At 34.3% G+C, this 20,029-nt stretch overlaps 3 protein-coding genes across 3 annotated transcripts; 2 read left to right on the top strand and 1 right to left on the bottom strand.

Annotated features, from left to right (window-relative positions):
* The first annotated feature begins 3,457 nt into the window (after positions 1-3,457).
* Positions 3,458-4,728, top strand: LOC145620051 (uncharacterized). Its single transcript, XM_081674706.1, has 2 exons — positions 3,458-3,964; positions 4,421-4,728. The coding sequence occupies exons 1-2, from the start codon at positions 3,631-3,633 to the stop codon at positions 4,726-4,728; spliced, it is 642 nt and encodes a 213-aa protein (XP_081530832.1). The 5' UTR covers positions 3,458-3,630.
* Positions 4,729-9,322: 4,594 nt separating this feature from the next.
* On the bottom strand, positions 9,323-9,730 carry LOC145620052 (glutaredoxin-C1-like). Its single transcript, XM_081674707.1, has one exon. It carries the CDS (start codon positions 9,728-9,730, stop codon positions 9,323-9,325), a length of 408 nt encoding a protein of 135 aa, XP_081530833.1.
* A 2,538-nt stretch (positions 9,731-12,268) lies between these two features.
* Positions 12,269-17,437, top strand: LOC145620246 (epimerase family protein SDR39U1 homolog, chloroplastic-like). The gene is made up of 13 exons (XM_081674883.1): positions 12,269-12,502; positions 12,588-12,656; positions 13,075-13,150; positions 13,717-13,776; positions 13,959-14,077; positions 14,738-14,782; positions 14,948-15,026; positions 15,178-15,239; positions 15,729-15,831; positions 16,049-16,109; positions 16,208-16,278; positions 16,726-16,865; positions 17,011-17,437. The coding sequence occupies exons 1-13, from the start codon at positions 12,416-12,418 to the stop codon at positions 17,113-17,115; spliced, it is 1,077 nt and encodes a 358-aa protein (XP_081531009.1). The 5' UTR covers positions 12,269-12,415; the 3' UTR covers positions 17,116-17,437.
* The last annotated feature ends 2,592 nt before the right edge of the window (positions 17,438-20,029 follow it).

Raw genomic sequence — 20,029 nt, forward strand, 5'->3', positions numbered from 1 at the left:
CATATATGACCATTATATGTTGTCAAAAATGTCCGTGGTAGACTTGAGTTCACAAAATCGGTGAAAGTATGAAAACAGGTAAATTGACCGTTTTAAGGCAAATTAGATGGTTCCACCCACCCAATTAAACTCCCGGAGGATATTAGGGACCATAGTTAACATCTCGGAAATTTTTATTTCCAGGCGAAAAAAGGTAAAAAAATCTAAAATTGAAGACAATTATCCATGCTTTTTTAGGATTTTTTGATGTTACGGGGCTCAGTGGCGAAAAGTCTTGAGATCTTAGGGGATACATCTTAAGGTCATATAATGACCTTTGGAACCATATCTGACCATTATATGTTGTCAAAAATGTACGTGGTAGGCTTGAGTTCATGAAATCGGTGCAAATACGAAAACGGGTAAAATTATCGTTTTAAGGCAAGTTGGATGGTTCCACCCATCCAATTGGACTCACGAAGAGTATTAGGGTCCATAGTTAACAACTCGGTAATTTTTATTTCCAGGCGAAAAACGGTAAAAAAAATTCCAAAATTAAAGGCTATTATTATCCACGGTTTTATAGGAATTTATTATGTTACGGGGCTCGGTGGCGAAAAGTGTTGAGATCCTATGGGATACATATTAGGGTCATAAAATGATGTTTGGAACCATTTATGACCATTATATGTTGTCAAAAAATGTCCGTGGTAGGCCTGAATTCACGAAATCGGTACATGTAAGAAAAGGGGTAAATGACCAGTTTAAGGCAAATTGGATGGTTCCACCCACCCAATTGGACTTCCGGAGGGTATTAGGGACCATGGTTAACATCTCAGAAATTTTTATTTTCGGGCGAAAAAAGGTAAGTAAATTCCAAAATTGAAGGCTATTATCAACGTTTTTTTAGGATTTTTTGATGTTACGGGGCTCGGTGGCGAAAAGTCTTGAAATCTTAGGGGATACATCTTAGGGTCATATAATGACCTTTGGAACCATATATCACCATTATATGTTGTAAAAAATGTTTGTGGTAGGCTTGAGTTCACGAAATCGGTGCAAGTACGAAAACGGGTAAATTGATCGTTTTAAGGCAAATTGCATGGTTCCACCCACCCAATTAGACTCGCGAAGGGTATTAGGGACCATGGTTAACATCTCGACAATTTTTATTTCCGGGCAAAAAACGGTAAAAAAAATTGCAAAATTGAAGGCTATTATCCACACTTTTTTAGGAATTTTTGATGTTATGGGGCTCGGTGGCGAAAATTCTTGAGATCCTAGAGGATACATCTTAGGGTCATATAATGACGTTTGGAACCATATATGACCATTATATGCTGTCAAAAATGTCCGTGGTAGGCTTGAGTTCACGAAATCGGTGCAAGTACGCAAACGGATAAATTGAACGTTTTAAGGCAAATTGGATGGTTCCACCCACCCAATTGGACTCACGGAGGGTATTAGAGACCATGGTTAACATCTCGGCAATTTTTAATTCTAAGCGAAAAACGGTCAAAAAAATTCCAAAATTGAAGGCTATTATCCACGCTTTTTGAGAAATTTTTGATGTTATGGGGCTCGGTGGCGAAAAGTCTTGAGATCAGTCTTGAGATCCTAGGGGATACATTTTAGGGTCATATAATGACGTTAGGAACCATATATGACCATTATATGTTGTCAAAAATGTCCGCGGTAGGCTTGAGTTCACGAAATTGGTGCAAGTACGAAAACGGGTAAATTGACCGTTTTAAGGCAAATTGGATGGTTCCACCCACCTAATTGGACTTCCGGAGGGAATTAGGGACCATGGTTAACATCTCAGCAATTTTTATTCCCGGACGACAAAAGTTCAAAAAGTTCCAAAATTGAAGGCTATTTTCCACGCATTTTTAGGATTTTTTTTATATCACGGGGCTCTGTGGTGAAAAGTGTTGAGATCTTAGGGATACATCTAAGGGTCATATAATGACCTTTGGAACCATATATGACCATTATATGTTGTAAAAAATGTTTGTGGTAGGCTTGTGTTCACGAAATAGGTGCAAGTACGAAAACGGGTAAATTGAACGTTTTAAGGCAAATTGAAAGAATATTGGGAAGACTGCCTTGCACTAACTTTTTTTATTTATATGTTTTTATTTTAATTTAACAAATTTACATTAATTCTTTACTAATTTCAATTTTCAAATATATTTTTTGGAGCAATGACCGATGATATGATAAAAGCAATATTTAAAGTTGCAATGTGTAGAAGTATAAGAGCATCTCCAATGGTAAGCTACAAAGGCTTGTAGCTTGCCTTGATACATCAAAATTTCAAGCTAATTTTTTTTAAGCTACAAAGTGCTCCAATGGTTAGCAATAGAATATTATAGCTTGGAAAAATAAAAAAATAAAAAAAAAATAATTTCTATCATACACATGTCATAATTTAAGAGGATGAAGTTTTCTATAGAAAATCAAGCAGTGTAGCTTGTTTAAGCAACGTTGCTTGTTCTAGCTACATCATTATTGTCACTCCAATGATAAGCTACATGCTTACAATTTAATTTAATTTGCAAGCAACTCCTTTTTGTACACCATTGGAGATGCTCTTATACTTGTATATGGTTTTGCACTTTTGCAGTAATAAAGTGAAAGTCTACCCTTTGATTAGGTTTGTTTAACGTTTGAACTTGTTCCTAGAAGAAAAGAGTTGGTATATACACAATTACACTGTTCTTAAAAGGATAAAATTGAGATTCAAATAAATCAAATTTAACAATTGCAAAATGCAAAGACTTGTCCAAGGTATGGATTAGTAATTACCACATCCAAAACAATTATCTTTAATAAGAACGCATTTCCCTTCTATATTCGTCTCAATAGTACGAGTATCAAACTTGCTCGATTGTCTAACAGTTTGGCATATAACGGGGCAAAATCCTTGAAACTGGATTTTGTCAAGGTTCGCACCACCGTAAATAATTGACAAGTGCTCACTTTAGGTTAATAGCTATGATGCTGTTATATAATGGCAATATGGCATCACATTAATTTTGCAATAATGAACACAATTAGCAAGAAAAATGAGTTACTATATTTAATCAAACGTGATGTAACCCGTTAATACAAGATTGGACAACGTAATTAGTGGCTTAGTGCTACTCCATACTCAACTCAACTTCCACCAACCTTCTAATGGAAATTCCCCCTAAATTTTAAAAGTGGAATTAGTCAAATTAGATGCAACTTCCATTTTCTGGGTTTGGATGGCACGAACCCATTTTCTCTCTCCTATTTTTATGCAATTTATGTGGTTCTCTAACTACCAGATCATGCTATCTTATTGTAATATAACAGAATTTGTCAACCCATTTTATTTTATTTTTTTAATATATGAAAGAGAACAAGTCATATTACTCCTCTTAACAAGCCTATAATGTCTCCTACTAAGTGTTAATTATTAATCTTCTTCACACGATCAACCAAGTAAGTGGGAGAATAAAGCTGATTATGACATCCAAAGTTCAGAGTTTATGTCTTTGATCATCATTAGCTATAGGCTGTTGATTGTTTAACCTATTTAAGCGACGAAAATCCGAGCGACAAACGTTGCAGTAACCTTCCTCTGATCTTTCTTTCTTGTGTTTCATTTGAGGTTCTTACATGTCGTTACAACAGAAGATAATGGCAATGGAGGATGATGAGGCTAAGAGAGATAGAAGAGGTTGTACGGATACTGTTCGGGTTATTGGGTTTGTGCTTCCGTTGGTCATGCTTGTATGGATGGTTCATATGGGATATAGACTGACAACTGAAACGAGAGATGTTGAGAGTGGTAGTTTTGAGGGAAGCTACATAGCTCTTTTGTTCGGGATTGTCACGGTAGTTTTTGGTTTGATCTATTTCATTGTCGGGTTGACCATTGTTGCAGAGTTAGCTCAGGATTTGGTAGCTTGGGCGGACAAGGAAGAAGATGGAGGAATAATCAGAGACCAAGGTAATCACAATTTCATTTTATAATCTTAATCCAACATTGCTTAATCTAAAACCAAGGTAATACACAATGCCATGAGGCATGTTAAAAAGAGTCACGCTAATTGGCTAACAGTTTGGCATATATCGGGGCAAAAGCTCTATTATGTCTTACTCTGTCTCTCTTTCATTGACCTATAATAAACTCTAGTGAGTCTAGTATGGTCCGTAAAGGCATTTTGGTAGAATTGTCAAGCGTTTGTTGCCTAAGTTTAAAGCAACAGACTTCTTTTGCTATACGAAACAGCTAATCAAGACCCAAACATATCAGAGTAAAGATAGAGGGCCTAACAGCCTAAGCGAAATTTCCTATTCTCTACATCTCATACAATATACTTATAACTGTTATAAGCACATTAGCTCTGTTTTCTTGAATGCATGACACAGTATAATAGTCTAACGATATGTAACACGTGAACAGAAAAGGAGCAGAAGACCATTTGTCAGATCGTTATACAAGTTTTAGCCACCATGATTTCAATGTTCATGCTCACTTGGACAATATACTATGGGTATAGGCTAGCAGCAGAAGCGCAAAGGGTTGTCATGTACAGTCACTTGGCATTCTTGATAGGAGTTATTACCATGGCTTTTGGCTTCATATACTTTATAATTGGGATCGCTCTAGTAGCGGATTCTGCACTACATCTCTCAGGAAGATTACAACAAGATGTCTCTGAAAGTGATCTATCCTTAGACAAAGACATGGAAGCAAGTCTTCTGGTGTAAACGGGCAACTACCAGAAAAACACCACTGACTACATTTTTTTTGTTCCGGCTGCTAACAAGCTGACACCCTATATGGTGCGATTAAGTTCACCATATATGAATAGCCAAGGACCAGACTTTACGATCCTGAAGCAGGATTAAGCAACTACTCTTGTAATAGGCTCGACTGGTGGGAGAGGAAGAAGAAACAGAACATGCAAGTGTGATGCACCCTTTTTTGAGCAAAATTTCAAGACACGAACAAAAGGAATGCATCTGAGAAGAGTGATTGTCCTGGGCATGTTCCATTTGACTACAAGATCACAACTAACTGATCAAGTCCTGACTCTAGACTGATAATACAGTAATTTAATATGAAAATAATATAGGGTAGAAGTATGAAATTAAGCCATTAAATTACATACATTTAATGTTCTTATATTGTAAGTTTCTCACTTTCTCCAGATCATGGTATTGTATGCTAAATATTTTTGTATTCAAGTATGTTTCTCCATATATAATTTAGCTATACTCCTAAAGATAAACTGATACAATTCCTCTAACCAAATTCTAAGTTTCTAGGCAGTGCATAATTACAAAATTGTCTCTCAATATCTGATCACATCTTCTGTGTGCAACTGACTCGCCAACTCAATAGAAATTAAACAGCCAACATTCCCCAACAACACTTAAAACTAGATCCTAAATGTGAAGCTTACACAAAACCATCAGGTAAACATATAAACACATAATAAGAAACCTAACACACTGCATTGAACAAGATTTTACAGAAAGCACACCTCACAAACTAAGGCTCCCATGTAATCTTCAATTCGTTGATTAGTGATAGGTACCTCCCTCAGTTGTTCAAAGGAAGTGCTATTATGAGGCATAAACCACCCCAAATCCCCAATACCCGCTGCCACCTCCTCTCATCAAGAACCACTTGTCCACCATACATACCACCTCCCACTCCCACATAATCAATCTACGTAGTATATAATCCTAGAATCGGAATCACCAGACACAATCGTGTTTCTTGAGAACGAACATAGAGTCCCTCTAATTTCATAGCCAATGCCAAACAATAGACTTCCTAATCTATGTATAACTCTATGCTTTCATTCTCAAAGTTCCACATACTATTGTTGCACCCTTCACTAATTGGAAGATTGTTTTCAGCTCAATACACTACCAGAATCCCTAAAAAATCTTCTAAACAATCCAGGCTTCACACATTACCCATTAAAATCAAACAAAAACCCAATAATAAAACCAAACAAACTCACATAAACAACCACCATATCATAACATAAATACTTATATTATAAATACCAAGCACAAAAATTCATATTACCATTGATCCAAAATCAAAAATTGACAACCCCAATTCAAACATAGTAACATATTATTAAATCAACATCCAAAATCAGCAAATATCAGCTGAACTATAATGCAAAATAACAAAATTAGATAACTTTGAAAGGAAGAGGCCAAGGAGTGTTACTGGGAACTTCAAGTTTGTCTTTAAACCTCTGAATCATATCTTTCTTCTTGGGTCTGGAATTGCCATAAGAACCCTTGAATCTCTTTCCTCTCTTGGTCTTCTTGTCACCTCTTCCGCACACTATTGCCTCTGGTATTGATGAAGAAGACGCCATTGATGAATATGAAGAAATTGGGGAAGCTGGAATTTGATGGGTTGACATTATTCTTCTTGCAATCGAGCTGCATATCTGCTTCATCGCCATTTTTGCCCGATTTTTGATGGGATTTACAAATGGGGTTTTCAATCGGATTTTGGGGTTTTAGGAATTTTGATTGAATATTAATTTTTTAGTTAAGATTGAAGATTAAAATTGGTTGTGTTGGATTTGAGGCTTTGAACTTGATTTGGGTTCAATTTTGCCCTAAGGTTTTGAAACCGAGCCCATGTTACCACTCACCCAATGGACCCAATGTTTTTTTGTTTTCATTGAAAGAAATTTGCAAATATTATTACTCTACATCATAAAATGGTAATCAATGCTATAGCTTGATTAAGTTTGGGTTTAGATCATCTAAAAATGTTTTGTAGTCTAAAGTTTGAACCTGGCTCGAAAATCATTATATAATATAACGGGTTTGGGTATGACTTTCAACCAAAGTCTGACCTAACTCAATCTTTGTTGAAATTTACTTCATTCATTCTATGTTTATAGAGCGTATTTCTATTTTAGGATATCTCAAATCGACCATTTATTGTATTGAGTTTCTTATATTGTCAATTTTATCATATTATTCCAAAATTTTTAATTTTTCTATAAGGTATATTGTTAGTGTCAAAATGATAAAAATACTTGTTCAATTGTCAACAATTGTGCTCACATGTATCATCAATGATATGAGTAGTTATGTTATTCAGAGCACAAATTTCTTATATATTGTATTTAAATAAATATGGCCTATTATAGTTAGATGAAAAGAACATACGAGTACAAGTTTTAATTAGTTTACGTATATTATTTTAACTGTCCATCAAAGCACCACAAAGAGTTTGGCTTGGTACTTACCAAGTTACCAGTTAGCACACCACACCTATGTTTAGCTCATTTGCAAAAAGGCATTTTGAAAAACATTTTTAAAACCTTTGTCAATAATAAGAGTATAAGCTTTCTAAGATATCTATAATCATTGGACATTAATGATACAAAGTACAAAGTATTCCGTACTAGTTAATAATTTTACCCACTCATAGAAAGTCACAAATTATCATGTCCAATTTGTGAAGTTCTACTTACTCACAAGCTAATTGAAATTGTTAAGTCTTGTCTTTTACATCCCTAATGACGACTGAATCTACCTCGTTTTTGTACGTTGTAATACCACTATGGCACTATGTCTTCAGTTTATCGTAGATGTCTATTCGACTCATATTTGTTATGGTAGGAATTACACTCTTTACATTTGGAGCACTCCTCAACTAAACTCGAAATATAGAGTAATCGAAACAACATAATCAAATAGAACCCAAAATCGTACTCTCCTACATCAACCATGAATTCCAACAAGTTGTTCATGACATCCAATTGTCCAAACTAGATGCAATCCCATAAGATAAACAACACTCATCACCTCATTCTTTTGTTATTACCCAAATCTCCAGATGGCATACATATATGAATCAAAAGCAAGATGAAATAAAAACTTGGTTCAATTAATCAAAGCATCATGAAGTTCCAATGTCCAGTCAAAAAAATCCTCCTTTACACCAATGAGGTCAAACAAGATCATCCCACCAAATCTCAATTATACAAATTTTCCACAATTTTACAACTTCATATTACATACACAAGGAAAACCCCTGCTATAACAGATCACATGTTTTACTGTCTATTTAATTTTGGTAACATTTTTATTTAATTTTTGTTTTTTAACGGTCAAATAAATCTTTTTCTTACGTTAGCATAAAACATTATCTTTTTGTTACATTATTAAAATTCATATAATATGAAAATGATATCTGAAATAATTAATTTCTGACAATTTTATAATGAGCTAATACATAGTTTTTGATCAGCAACATTATCAGAATTCACCAGAAAATTCCTCAGAACTTGTTTGCCTGCCATTTGCCACCTTTTTTGGTTCTCCAATTTTAGCTAAAATTTTATTTCAGCTAATTTTATGCAAAAAATGTTGCAGTATCTTTTTAATTTTTCTTTTTTTACTCAACATTTTCCCCTTTTCAGATTTCTGAATTTCTGGCCTCATAGTATTGGCATGCCATATTGATTATAGTACGATCCAATGACGTCCACCTCCTTCTTTATTTTCATGTTCATTGAGTGAAAATTACTGTTTTACTAGTAAATAAATAAATAAAATTACCGTTTTACTCAATAAATATGATTGGAAATTTGGAATTATAACTTATTTTCACAACATTGATAGATTTACGTAGTAATAATCATTTACTCAAATCTTTGCACTAATAATCATCTTATTACCGATCATCTACTCATAACATTCAAAATCTTTGTAGAAATATTAATGACAACATTATTCTAATCAATCTCAATAAACATGAAGGTCACAAATTAATTTTTTTGCAAACTAAGGTCACAAATAAATTCAAAAAATATACTATAGGAATTGATTAATTCTCTTTTTTTTTTAGATGATTTTCATGCTGATTGCTTCCAATGACCTTATAAATAATTTGCTAATTAATATCAAAGCTAAAGCAATTTAATTAAAAACGAAAATGAGTCAATAATCACCATTTGCATATTATGACACCATGAAATAACATAGTTAAAATCGTTACATGCTAGTATGCTACCACAACCATGCATAATAAAGTCTACTAAAAAGATCATAATAACATGCTTAGTACCATATATAATATGAGTTCATATTTACACAAAATAAATAAAAACCCTCTTACTACTAAAAACGACTAATACAAGTATTATGCATTATCGCTACTCTTAATCTTCTATATATATTAAAGTTAAACGTTAGTACTATATTGCCATAATATGTGTAATAATTACTAATTACTAATTACTGTAATTAGTCATCCTAATACAAGTAATTTAAAACTAATTCTAATATATAGCTAATAGATTAATTAGAGCCAAAGTGCACCAGCCTCTTTAAGAAGAGGAACAAGAGAACCATTAATATGAGAAGCCATAAGAGACTCAATCCCACCTAAAAACTTCCCACCAACAAATATCGCCGGAAGCGCCTGATGCTCACCGGAGAGTTGGTACAACACAGCTTGAATCTCAGCACTACCCTTGTCGGAATCGAGCTCAATAACGGTAGGGCCAACACCAAGGCTAAAGAGAAGGCGCTTCGCTACATGGCACATACAACAATCACTAGAACTAAACACTACCACCGCGCTTTCGCCTACCACGGCCTTAACTTTGTCGAACATCATAACCATCATGCCGTTGTTGTTGTTGTTGTTGTTGGTTTTGTTGTTGTTGCCAATTTCTTGAGACATTTTGAGCTCTTTCACCATTGCCATTTTCTCTCTTAGTGATGTAGTATTGAGATGTTTTGGGAGAAATATTTTGGAAGAGAATGTTTTGAGAGAGGGAGACAATGATGATCTTTTTATAGAGGAGCTGAGAGTTGTACTATAGTTTATTTGTGGATGTTTTATTTGATTTTTTTTAAAAAAAAAAAAATTATTTGTTATCAAATTCAAATGTCAAGGGTAGAGAGGTAAATTACTAAATTACATGTCTGGATGTAAAGCTTACCTTATCCTAATTAATGTAGGGTTTTTTTTAACCAATTAAGGGCAAAATTAAAAAGCATGCATTTGGGAGAATTTTCCATGTGGGAGGGCACACCGTGTGGCCGGGGTTACTCGAGCTACTCGATCAGGAGTAACTCCTTGAATAACCCCTGACAGAGTAAACTCTCAAGCAACCCTTGACCAAGTAACCCCGACCGAGTGATCCCTGACCGAACTCCTCAAAGAACCCCTAACCAGTAACTCATATATTCTTGGCTACACGGTGCGACCAGTCACATATAAAAACTTGTGAAAGCTTTTTCAGGATTATGTTGCAATTCAATAAGTATTTAAATTGTGCTTGTATAAACATGGTGAATATTTTAATTGGCACTAAAATTTTTATTAGGTTTTTGGTTTTGTGAAATTGCAAAACTAAAAGGAACAAAACAACAACCGATTAGCAAGGATCAATAATGTGTATTATTTATATGCAAAGAGAATTACATTTAAATTTGCACTTTGTATAAATTTCTTTATCTATATGAAATTTCAAGATAGCAAGGCTAGCAGTGATACCGATATACAAGTATTCAAAAAGTTAGTGATAGGTTATGTGTCAACGGTTTGGTTAGAAGAGTTACCTTCTAATCAATTGATCTTGTTCTCTTTAATGTTTAGGTATTTTACATAACTATATAACTTTTAAGAAATCTTGTCCATATGTACTTTCCATACAATATTATAACTTACCTTCATAATTTTTTATTACATATATAACTAATTGATAGTTTGACAATCAAACCATCTTTAGTAAGAATTTGTAATCTTTTTAACTTGTTTGACTAATTCGAACTTTTTTTTTTTTTTTTGAATAGGACTAATTCGAACTTATTTCACCCTAATAATTTACTTTTCTAGGTTCTACACATAAGGCTAGCTTAAGCATGCTCGTTACACAAATTAAAGGCCTAGAAATCTAGAATATAATTAAGAGAATTATTATTCGTCTTTGTCACACCATACCATACATGATACAGTACATATATATTGTCCATACAATTAACTCAGACATTTTTGTATGATAAAATAAAATAAAATAGAGGTCATAATAGTACTTAAAAAAGGAGGAAGTGATATGGAAAAAGAGCAGGATCTTTAATGGCATGCCTTTTGTAGCCCAGGCTGGTGCTGTGGTTCCTAGAAGGCAGTACTTCTACTTGCCTTTCAATTTTATCTGGTATGTAGTACAATATACAAATAGGAGAGAGAAATAATACAGTAATATGCATCATCATCAATATATCATGAGCTTTGTCCCTTGCCCTAGGGATCTCAACATTTGGAACATTACAACTAACCCCCCAAATAACAACTCTATTTTATGCTACACTTTTCTTTTTTTTTAAAAAAAAATAAAATAAAATAAAATAAAATAAAATTGTAATAGTACTAGTGTACTACACATGATGATCAAATCGCCATTCCACAAGGGTGGAAAACACTAGTGTTGGTTAAAATCCGACTATACGAGTTTATGAATGATTTTGGAATACATGGTACCATGTAAATTTGGGTCGTATTAGATACATTTGAGATGATATAAATCTGTTTATTATTAACGTAACAATTATAAAAATTGTCTTACATAATTAATGAGTAATACTTAAATCGGGAAACTTAATAGGAGTATACCTATATCGATTATATGATTATTTGCTTACATATTCATACATCTAAAAATGGTCATCAATGATCATATTGCCAAGTAATGGATGGCATACATAGTTATTTTAATTATTCGGAAAGTTTGATGTACTTGTATGATTATTTGCTTATATATATAGTTAACAATGGCAAATGGTCATCATAGTAAATAACCTATATTGATAGAAGTTAAGGTCGGACACGTTCTAATTACATAATTCTCACTTATATTTTGACACTTGAACTTGAACATGGGTACTCCATATGACACTAAGTTGCATGCTAAATTTTGAACATTAATGATTGTGTCTTACACTTGAGCATGAGTTTGTGTTTGACACTTTTAAAGGAGTTTGATTAGATACTTAAAACATGCAATAAAAATCTCTGTCTTTTGGGGTTTTATTATTAACACTATAAAGTATAAAGAACATGGTTAGTATAATGTTGCGTCTTAATTATAATATAGTGTCATACGGAGTATGTGACACGGTTAATAATTGTAAAAAAATAAAAATGTGACATTACCTATCAGAACTTTAATGAAACAAGCTCATAGCACGATTAAAGAAGTGGATCCAAGGTCCAATTAACAAGTAGATAAACCAAAAGATATTGAACAAAAATCGTTGTGGCTCAAATTCTTACACGAGGAATAAACAACACGCATCATCGTCTTCATGTTTCCACAAATTTATAGACACCCAAAAATACTAAAAGTAAAATAAAAATTGGAGCTTGATTTGGTATTGCAGAGCATCAATGGAGGTTTTCAGAGCCACTAATCCTTTGTCTTGGACTACATCAATCTCTAAGCCCCCTTCTTTTCACATTTCCTCTAATACCCAGGTTCCAAAATTTTCTCTTTCTTTGTAAATTAATTCAATTGCAATTTCAAGCTTATTAATTGTTTTAGTTTTGCCTAATTTTTCAGGGTTTCGAGACCAGAAAGTTAAGTTTATGGTGTCTCAGCAAAGAAAATGGGTCTGTTCCATCTTCCAAGGTACTGCATTTTTCATAATTCTTCAATTTTGAATGTATTTATTTCTTTGGTATTGGTTATTGTTGGTTCATGATATTTTGATAATTGTTGTGTAATTGGCATGTACACTGTATTCTAATTATGATTATCATAATTTTCTTTCTTGTAAGATATTTTTAGTCTTATTTTTGGTGGATTGGGAGTTGCAACTTAAGTGATGTTGACTGAATTTGATCTTAGGTTTCTGATATAACCAACTAAATTAGACTTTACATTGTGGAGTTAGGGATGATTAATAGCTGGAGTGGCCAAATGAATTCAAAGTGATAGTGTTATTTCACTTATATATTTTGAATTAGTATTACATTGGGTAGCCTATAAAGCTTATATTTCTTAAATTCATTTGATATACTTGTATTTTATTTGTTTATAATCATAGGGTAATCAGATGGTTGTATCAATAACCGGGGCTACTGGGTTTATTGGCAGGCGATTGGTTCAAAGATTACAAGAAGGTAAACAAATGAAAATGTATTGTCTTGGTTTGTTATCTTGATAATGTTTGTTTCTTTTGATTTTTAACATGTTGAATTAAATTTTACAGTTTTTGGGGCTATATTTGGACATTTCACTGTTTGATTATGTTGAAATTAGGAGCCTTTATGATCTGTCTAGGTTGCTTACAATATAGTCCTTGCTCGAATAGCTAAGCGATCATCCTCGCATAGATTAAGTGATTTGTTATTCAGTTGGCAATGGGTCTTAGTACTATGGATGAACATGAATGAGAAACAAGTTGAGGTTTGGCACTTATTGCAAAAGTGATGATTCTTATGACTAAGACTTAGAAACTACTATCTGCTAAGAGTATTTCTAGATTTTCTACCTTAAAGGCTTAAACAAATTTATCTTTGTACTGCGTGTAACAATGTTATGCATAAGCAATTTTTTGTTATTATGACTCTTTGCTGAACTCACATAATGTTTCTGTTCTCAAAGATATCACAATTTCACTGTCCTGCATGTGGAGAAATGGTTATGAGTTGCTGAGGCTAAATTCCTTCTTATTTTTTAAATTCAGATAAACATCAAGTTCGTGTCTTAACGCGATCCAAATCGAAAGCTCAGCAAATATTTCCCGGTAAGAAGGTAATGATAATACCTATAATGTATTCTGAATGTGTGTGGACAGCTTTTGAATATAACTTTGCATTGACCTTCAATGACAAATAACTGATTTTATTCTTCTAAATTTCTATAAAGCTGCTTAATTCCAAAAGACTATACTTTTCTTGACCTTTTTTTTTTTTTTTTCATTTGCAGTCAACAAGTTCCCAGGCATTGTGGTTGCAGAGGAACCAGAGTGGAAAGACAGTATTCGAGATTCAAATGCTGTTGTAAATCTGGCTGGTACACCTATCAGTACAAGGTGGTCATCAGAGGTATGAATTAGTAGTCTCAGTTCACCTATATGGTTATATGTATCAGATTTCTGAATTTCGCATTATCGGGCTTGCGAGTATGATATAATTCCCATTCACCATCGATATATATATAAAGGTCCTCTACCATTAAAGTAAAAAGGACCTTTATTTAGCTCATCAGTGTATGATTGGCTTTATGTGAGTCTCAAACCTGATTTTGTTATTATCATAATTCATATCTAAAGAAGTGCAACACACAATCTCTTTCTGAAATACATCCAGATAGTGGCCATTGAGTCTATAAACGTACTGGAATACTTTAATCTGGTTAGTATAGAGGAAGCAATAAAAAATTGCTGCAATAACTTTAAGGGAATGCTACTGGAGAAAGTACGCAGATAAGTAGCATAATTGATGGCTTCATATAGGGATATGCAAGTTCAATTAGCTTACAGTAACACTTGGTGGCTACAAATGTTGGTCTCTTGAATTCATTGATGCTGTTTGGTCAAGTGAAAGACCGATTACTAGAGTTCAGCAAATTGCAATACTGCCACTGGGCTTATCAAGCATCATATCCATGCAATAAACCAAACTTTTTGATACTAATAGTTTTGCTATTGTTGTCTCCAGAACTTAATATAGCTGATTGCAATTTCTTTTCCATTCTATGGGCAGATCAAGAATGATATCAAGGAAAGCAGAATTAGGGTCACTTCTAAGGTTAGCCCCTTCAGTGTATTTTCATCTGCAAATTGCTTTCCTCTTGTTTTTTCTTGGAAAAAGAATATTGCATCTAGCCTTTTCTGTTTATAAGATCTAAGAGGTAGCTATACGGCTATACCATTTTCATCTTTCTTAATTGTGACATATTTTTCCTTTCTGCAGGTTGTAGAGCTAATAAATGACTTGCAACCTGATAGCAGGCCTTCTGTTCTAGTCAGTGCAACAGCAGTTGGTTATTATGGTCAGTTTGACAAACATTGTCTTGGCATATTATGTATATTGCATATCCACTGTGCTTAATATAGTGCTTATTATCATGTATATTGCATCTTTTTTCCGCTTGATATTGTGCTTATTATATTTTCTTGTGTCTTAATATTTTAAATATCCAGGCACAAGTGAGACGCAGGTATTTGATGAGAAAAGCCCATCAGGAAATGATTACTTGGCTCAGGTGAATATCAGAACATTGATTATGTGCTATTTCTTGCGCTTAAGGATAGATGCATCAAGTTGTAACCAAACCATGTTTTGGGGATTAAGACTCTAATAAAGAGTATTGTGGTTGTTACTTGAAATCTAGCATGTTCCAGGGTAAATTTCTGGTTGCCTTTTGATTTTTCTTGAAATGCAGCAATTTGTTTAATGACAATGCATACGAAGCACGTGCTTTTATTCTAGCCATCTCATAAGTTTCTATAATATTGGCTCCTTATAAGAGTGCTTTAATGCTTTTAGAATCCCTTATTCTGCCTCCCTCCCCAGTCCCCACTGTATCTCCTAGGATGTGGTAGATCATCCTTACTGACATGCATGTACCTAATCTTGATAAGCAATTATGTCTTCCTTCTCCTGCAGCCTCAAGTATATTGTTTAATTAATTACTTTTTTTTTTTTTTTTTTGAATAGTCATCCTTACCTAATACGATAAACTGTTCTTCAGGTTTGTAGAGAATGGGAGGCCTCGGCACTAAAAGTGAACAAGGATGTAAGGCTAGTACGTATTCGCATTGGCGTGGTTCTAGGAAAGGATGGAGGTGCTCTAGGTACTCATTCATCATAAACCCTTAAAACCTCATTTCATGCCCAACTCTTGAGACCTGGACAGTAATTAGTCATTAGAAACTGGAGTTATCTTTTCGCTGAGCTTCTCTCAAGAGGAGCATTATACATACTAATGAATTGTTTTTCCTTACATCATTCCTGGGTAAAAGGTTTATGCGATAGCCAACTGATCTTCGACTTTTCTTCAATTATATGCAGCCAAGATGATCCCCCTGTTCATGATGTTTGCTGGTGGACCTATAGGGACTGGAAAACAATGGTACTTCTATAAAGTTTACTCCTATCTTCACTCCCTTTATCCTTTTTATATATAGATGGTAATGCTCTCAAAAAAGTGAATTTTCTATGTTGTTTTAGGTTTTCCTGGATCCATTTGGATGACATTGTAAATCTGATTTACGAAGCTCTAGTAAACCCGAGTTATGAAGGTTATATTCTTTATTACTTGGGCTTTAAATCTATCATAATTATATCTTGACAGTTTTTTTTTTTTTTTTTTTTTTTTTTTTTTTTTTTTTTTTTTTTCGGGAGTGTTATTGGTGGTTGGTTCAATGACCTCAATCTGATTTTTGACGTACTTGAATCTAAAGTTTTTGCATGCTGAAATTGCTGATTCCTTTTGTTCTTCATAACTGATCAATTCTGACAATGGAGGCATGGAGCATGTCAAGTAAAATACTGTCTCATCATTACTCATTAGTCCCTTATTATAGCCAGAAATAAGATAGTCAGCCTTTATATATGTAGTTTTTGTTCTGTTCTTGATGTTGTGCTATTGATATTTAGGGCTTAAGAGCTAGGTCATGTAACTTATCTCATGCGGCTTAGTTTAGAATTTTGGTTAAATAAATAGTGGATGTTCATTTAAACTTCAGGTGTTATCAATGGAACTGCTCCAAACCCTGTTACACTAGGAGAAATGTGCCAACATCTTGGAAATGCCTTAGGCCGGCCCTCATGGCTGCCAGTACCAGACTTCGCACTCAAGGCAGTTCTTGGAGAAGGAGCTATCGTAGTAAGTATTTGCTTCCTTCTGGATCCTGTGCCTGTTTATTACTACAGCTAGTTTTCGCTTCCTCTTCAAGTTGCTATTTGTGCTGGTTCGTAATGGAATACAAAAGGAAACAAAAGACTCATCATTTGCTCTTGGCCCCTCGTAGGTTTTGGAAGGGCAGAAGGTGCTTCCTACAAGAGCCAAGGAATTAGGTTTCTCTTTCAAGTATGCCTACATAAAGGATGCTCTAAAAGCTGTCTTATCATCATAAATTGCAAAAAATTGCTTGAGAAACTGTTCATCATTCTTTAAAATTTTTTTTGGGCGAACATGCAAGAACCATGAAGATCTCTGTTTCAATTGTGTAGTAGACAGAGAACTGGGTTTCTGTTTTGTTGCTCGCCTTGTTATAGATTAATGAATACTTATACGATGGCTAAGTGGCGTGTCCGAGCAGATTTAGTGAGAAATGTGCTTTTGAGGCTAACTTCTTTTGTGAGTAGACTGAGAAGAAAGCAAAATGTACTCAGTAAAGGAATTTTACCAATTTCTGCATTATATTCACATTTCTTATTATATAGTACAATTACAAATGTTTCACACTTCTTACTGCTTAAAGTGAGGTTATGTGTATGCATTACTGTTATCAGCTAGGACCCAAAAAACTAACATACTAGCTAGTAGCCAAGTAGCTACCCTGATTTGGACTGTGCTTAGTCCTGAGACCTGAACTGTGTCCTGATTCGATAACTCTGGCCGGGTTAATAGGAAGAACAAAAGAAAACGGAGGAAGTGCTTTGTAGAAATACTGTACTTTTATTACGAGCACAATTAGACAGGCAACAAGAAAGTTAAATGAACTCATATTATGTCAAATTCAAAATTATTTTTACACTGCTGAAGATTGCAACATATTCACAAGAATAATTCATGCTAATTTGTTATGTTCATGAATCATGAGCAGCTACTTTTGAACCTAAACTTGAAATTTGCAATATTAAGAAAAATTCGGTGCCACGTGCTCAATTAACACCTCTAATAAAGGTTGAATCGTATCAATATTGAACACGCCTAAATTGATCCAAACTAATACATAAACAAAAATTAAGTACCTCCACGATTTGCACAACGTTTAGGCTGTGCTAGTGATTCAAAGGATATTTACTTTTAAGATACCCACCTTAGTATTCCCTCAAAGAAGATGCTTACTTTTTTTTTTGAACCGAAGAAAATGTATGCTTACTTTAATGTTTATATAGTTGACAAAATTCGTTTCATAAACTATCCCTCAATTTCTAAATACTTGCAATTGTTTCACGCCACGTTTATAGGAATATTAGGAATTTGTTATAGAAATACTTGTCCAATAAATAAATAGAGATGAGGATCGTTAACTTTAATTGTCGAGTTGTTTGTTATGGTCCCTAATACACTCCGTGAGTTCAATTAGGTGGGTGGAACCATCCAATATGGCTTAAAATGGTAAATTTACCCGTTCAACGCTAGCACCGATTTCGTGAAAAAAAGCCTACCACAGACAATTTCGACAACATATAATGCTCATATATGGTTTCAAACGTCATTATATGACCCTAAGATATATCCCCTAGGGTCTCAAGACTTTTCACCATTGGACCCCGTAACATCAAAAATTTCTCAAAAAGCGTGGATTATAGCCTTCAATTTTTGAATTTTTTGACCTTTTTTCGACCTGAAATAAAAATTACCGAGATGTTTACCATGGTCCCTAATACCCTCCGGGGGTCCAATTGGTTGGGTGGAACCATCCAATTTGCCTTAAAACGATCAATTTACCCGTTCGAAACTTGCATCGATTTTGTGAAAAAAGCTTACCACGAACAATTTTTACAACATATAACGCTCATATATGATTCCAAACGTCATTCTATGCCCCTAAGATGTATTCCCTAGGGTATCAATACTTTTCGCCACTAGGCCCCGTAACATCAAAAATTCCTCAAAAAGCGTGGATTATAGCCTTCAATTTTGGAATTTTTTGACCTTTTTTCGACCGAAATTAAAAACTGCCGAGATGTTTACCATGGTCCCTAACATCCTCAAGGAGTCGAAATGGGTGGGTGGAACCATCTAATTTGCCTTAAAACGGTCAATTTACCCGTTCGAAACTTGCACCGATTTCGTGAAAAGAAGCCTACCACGGACAATTTCTACAACATATAATGCTCATATATGGTTCCAAACGTCATTATATGACCCTTAGATTTATCCCTTAGGGTCTAAAGACTTTTCGCCACTGGGCTCCATAACATAAAAAATTCTTTAAAAAGCGTGGATTATAGCCTTCAATTTAGGAATTTTTTAACCTTTTTTCGCCTGAAAATAAAAATTGCCGAGATGTTTTCCATAGTCCCTAATATCCTCTGGGACTCCAATTGGGTGGGTGGAACCATCTAATTTGCCTTAAAACGGTTAATTTACATGTTCGAAACTTGTTTCGATTTCGTGAAAAGAAGCCTACCACGGACAATTTTGACAACATATAATGCTCATATGTGGTTCCAAACGTCATTATATGACCCTAAGATGTATCCCCTAGGGTCTCAAAACTGTTTGCCACAGGGCCCGTAACATCAGAAATTCCTCAAAAAAACGTGGATTATAGCCTTCAATTTTGGAATTTTTTGGACCTTTTTTCTCCCGGAAAAAAATAGCCGAGATGTAATTATTACCATGGTCCCTAATATCATCCAGGAGTCCAATTGGGTGGGTGGAAACATCCAATTTACCTTAAAACGGTCAATTTGCCCGATTGAAATTAAACTTGCACCAATTTCGTGAAAAGAAGCCTACCACGGAAAATTTTGGCAACATATAATGCTCATATATGGTTCCAAACGTCATTATATGACCATAAGATGTACCCCTAAGGTCTCAAGACTTTTCACCACTAGGCCCTGTAACATCAAAAATTTCTCAAAAAACGTGGATTATAGCCTTCAATTTTTGAATTTTTTGACCTTTTTTCGCCCTGAAATAAATATTGGGGAGATGTTTACCATGGTCTCTAATACCCTCCGGGAGTCGAATTGGGTGGGTGGAACCATCTAATTTGCCTTAAAACGGTCAATTTACCCGTTCGAAACTTGCACCGATTTCGTGAAAAGAAGCCTACCATGGACAATTTTTACAACATAGAATGCTCA

The sequence above is a fragment of the Chenopodium album genome, chromosome 27, assembly GCF_948465745.1.
Source record: "Chenopodium album chromosome 27, dcCheAlbu1.1, whole genome shotgun sequence".
Lineage (NCBI taxonomy): Eukaryota > Viridiplantae > Streptophyta > Magnoliopsida > Caryophyllales > Amaranthaceae > Chenopodium > Chenopodium album.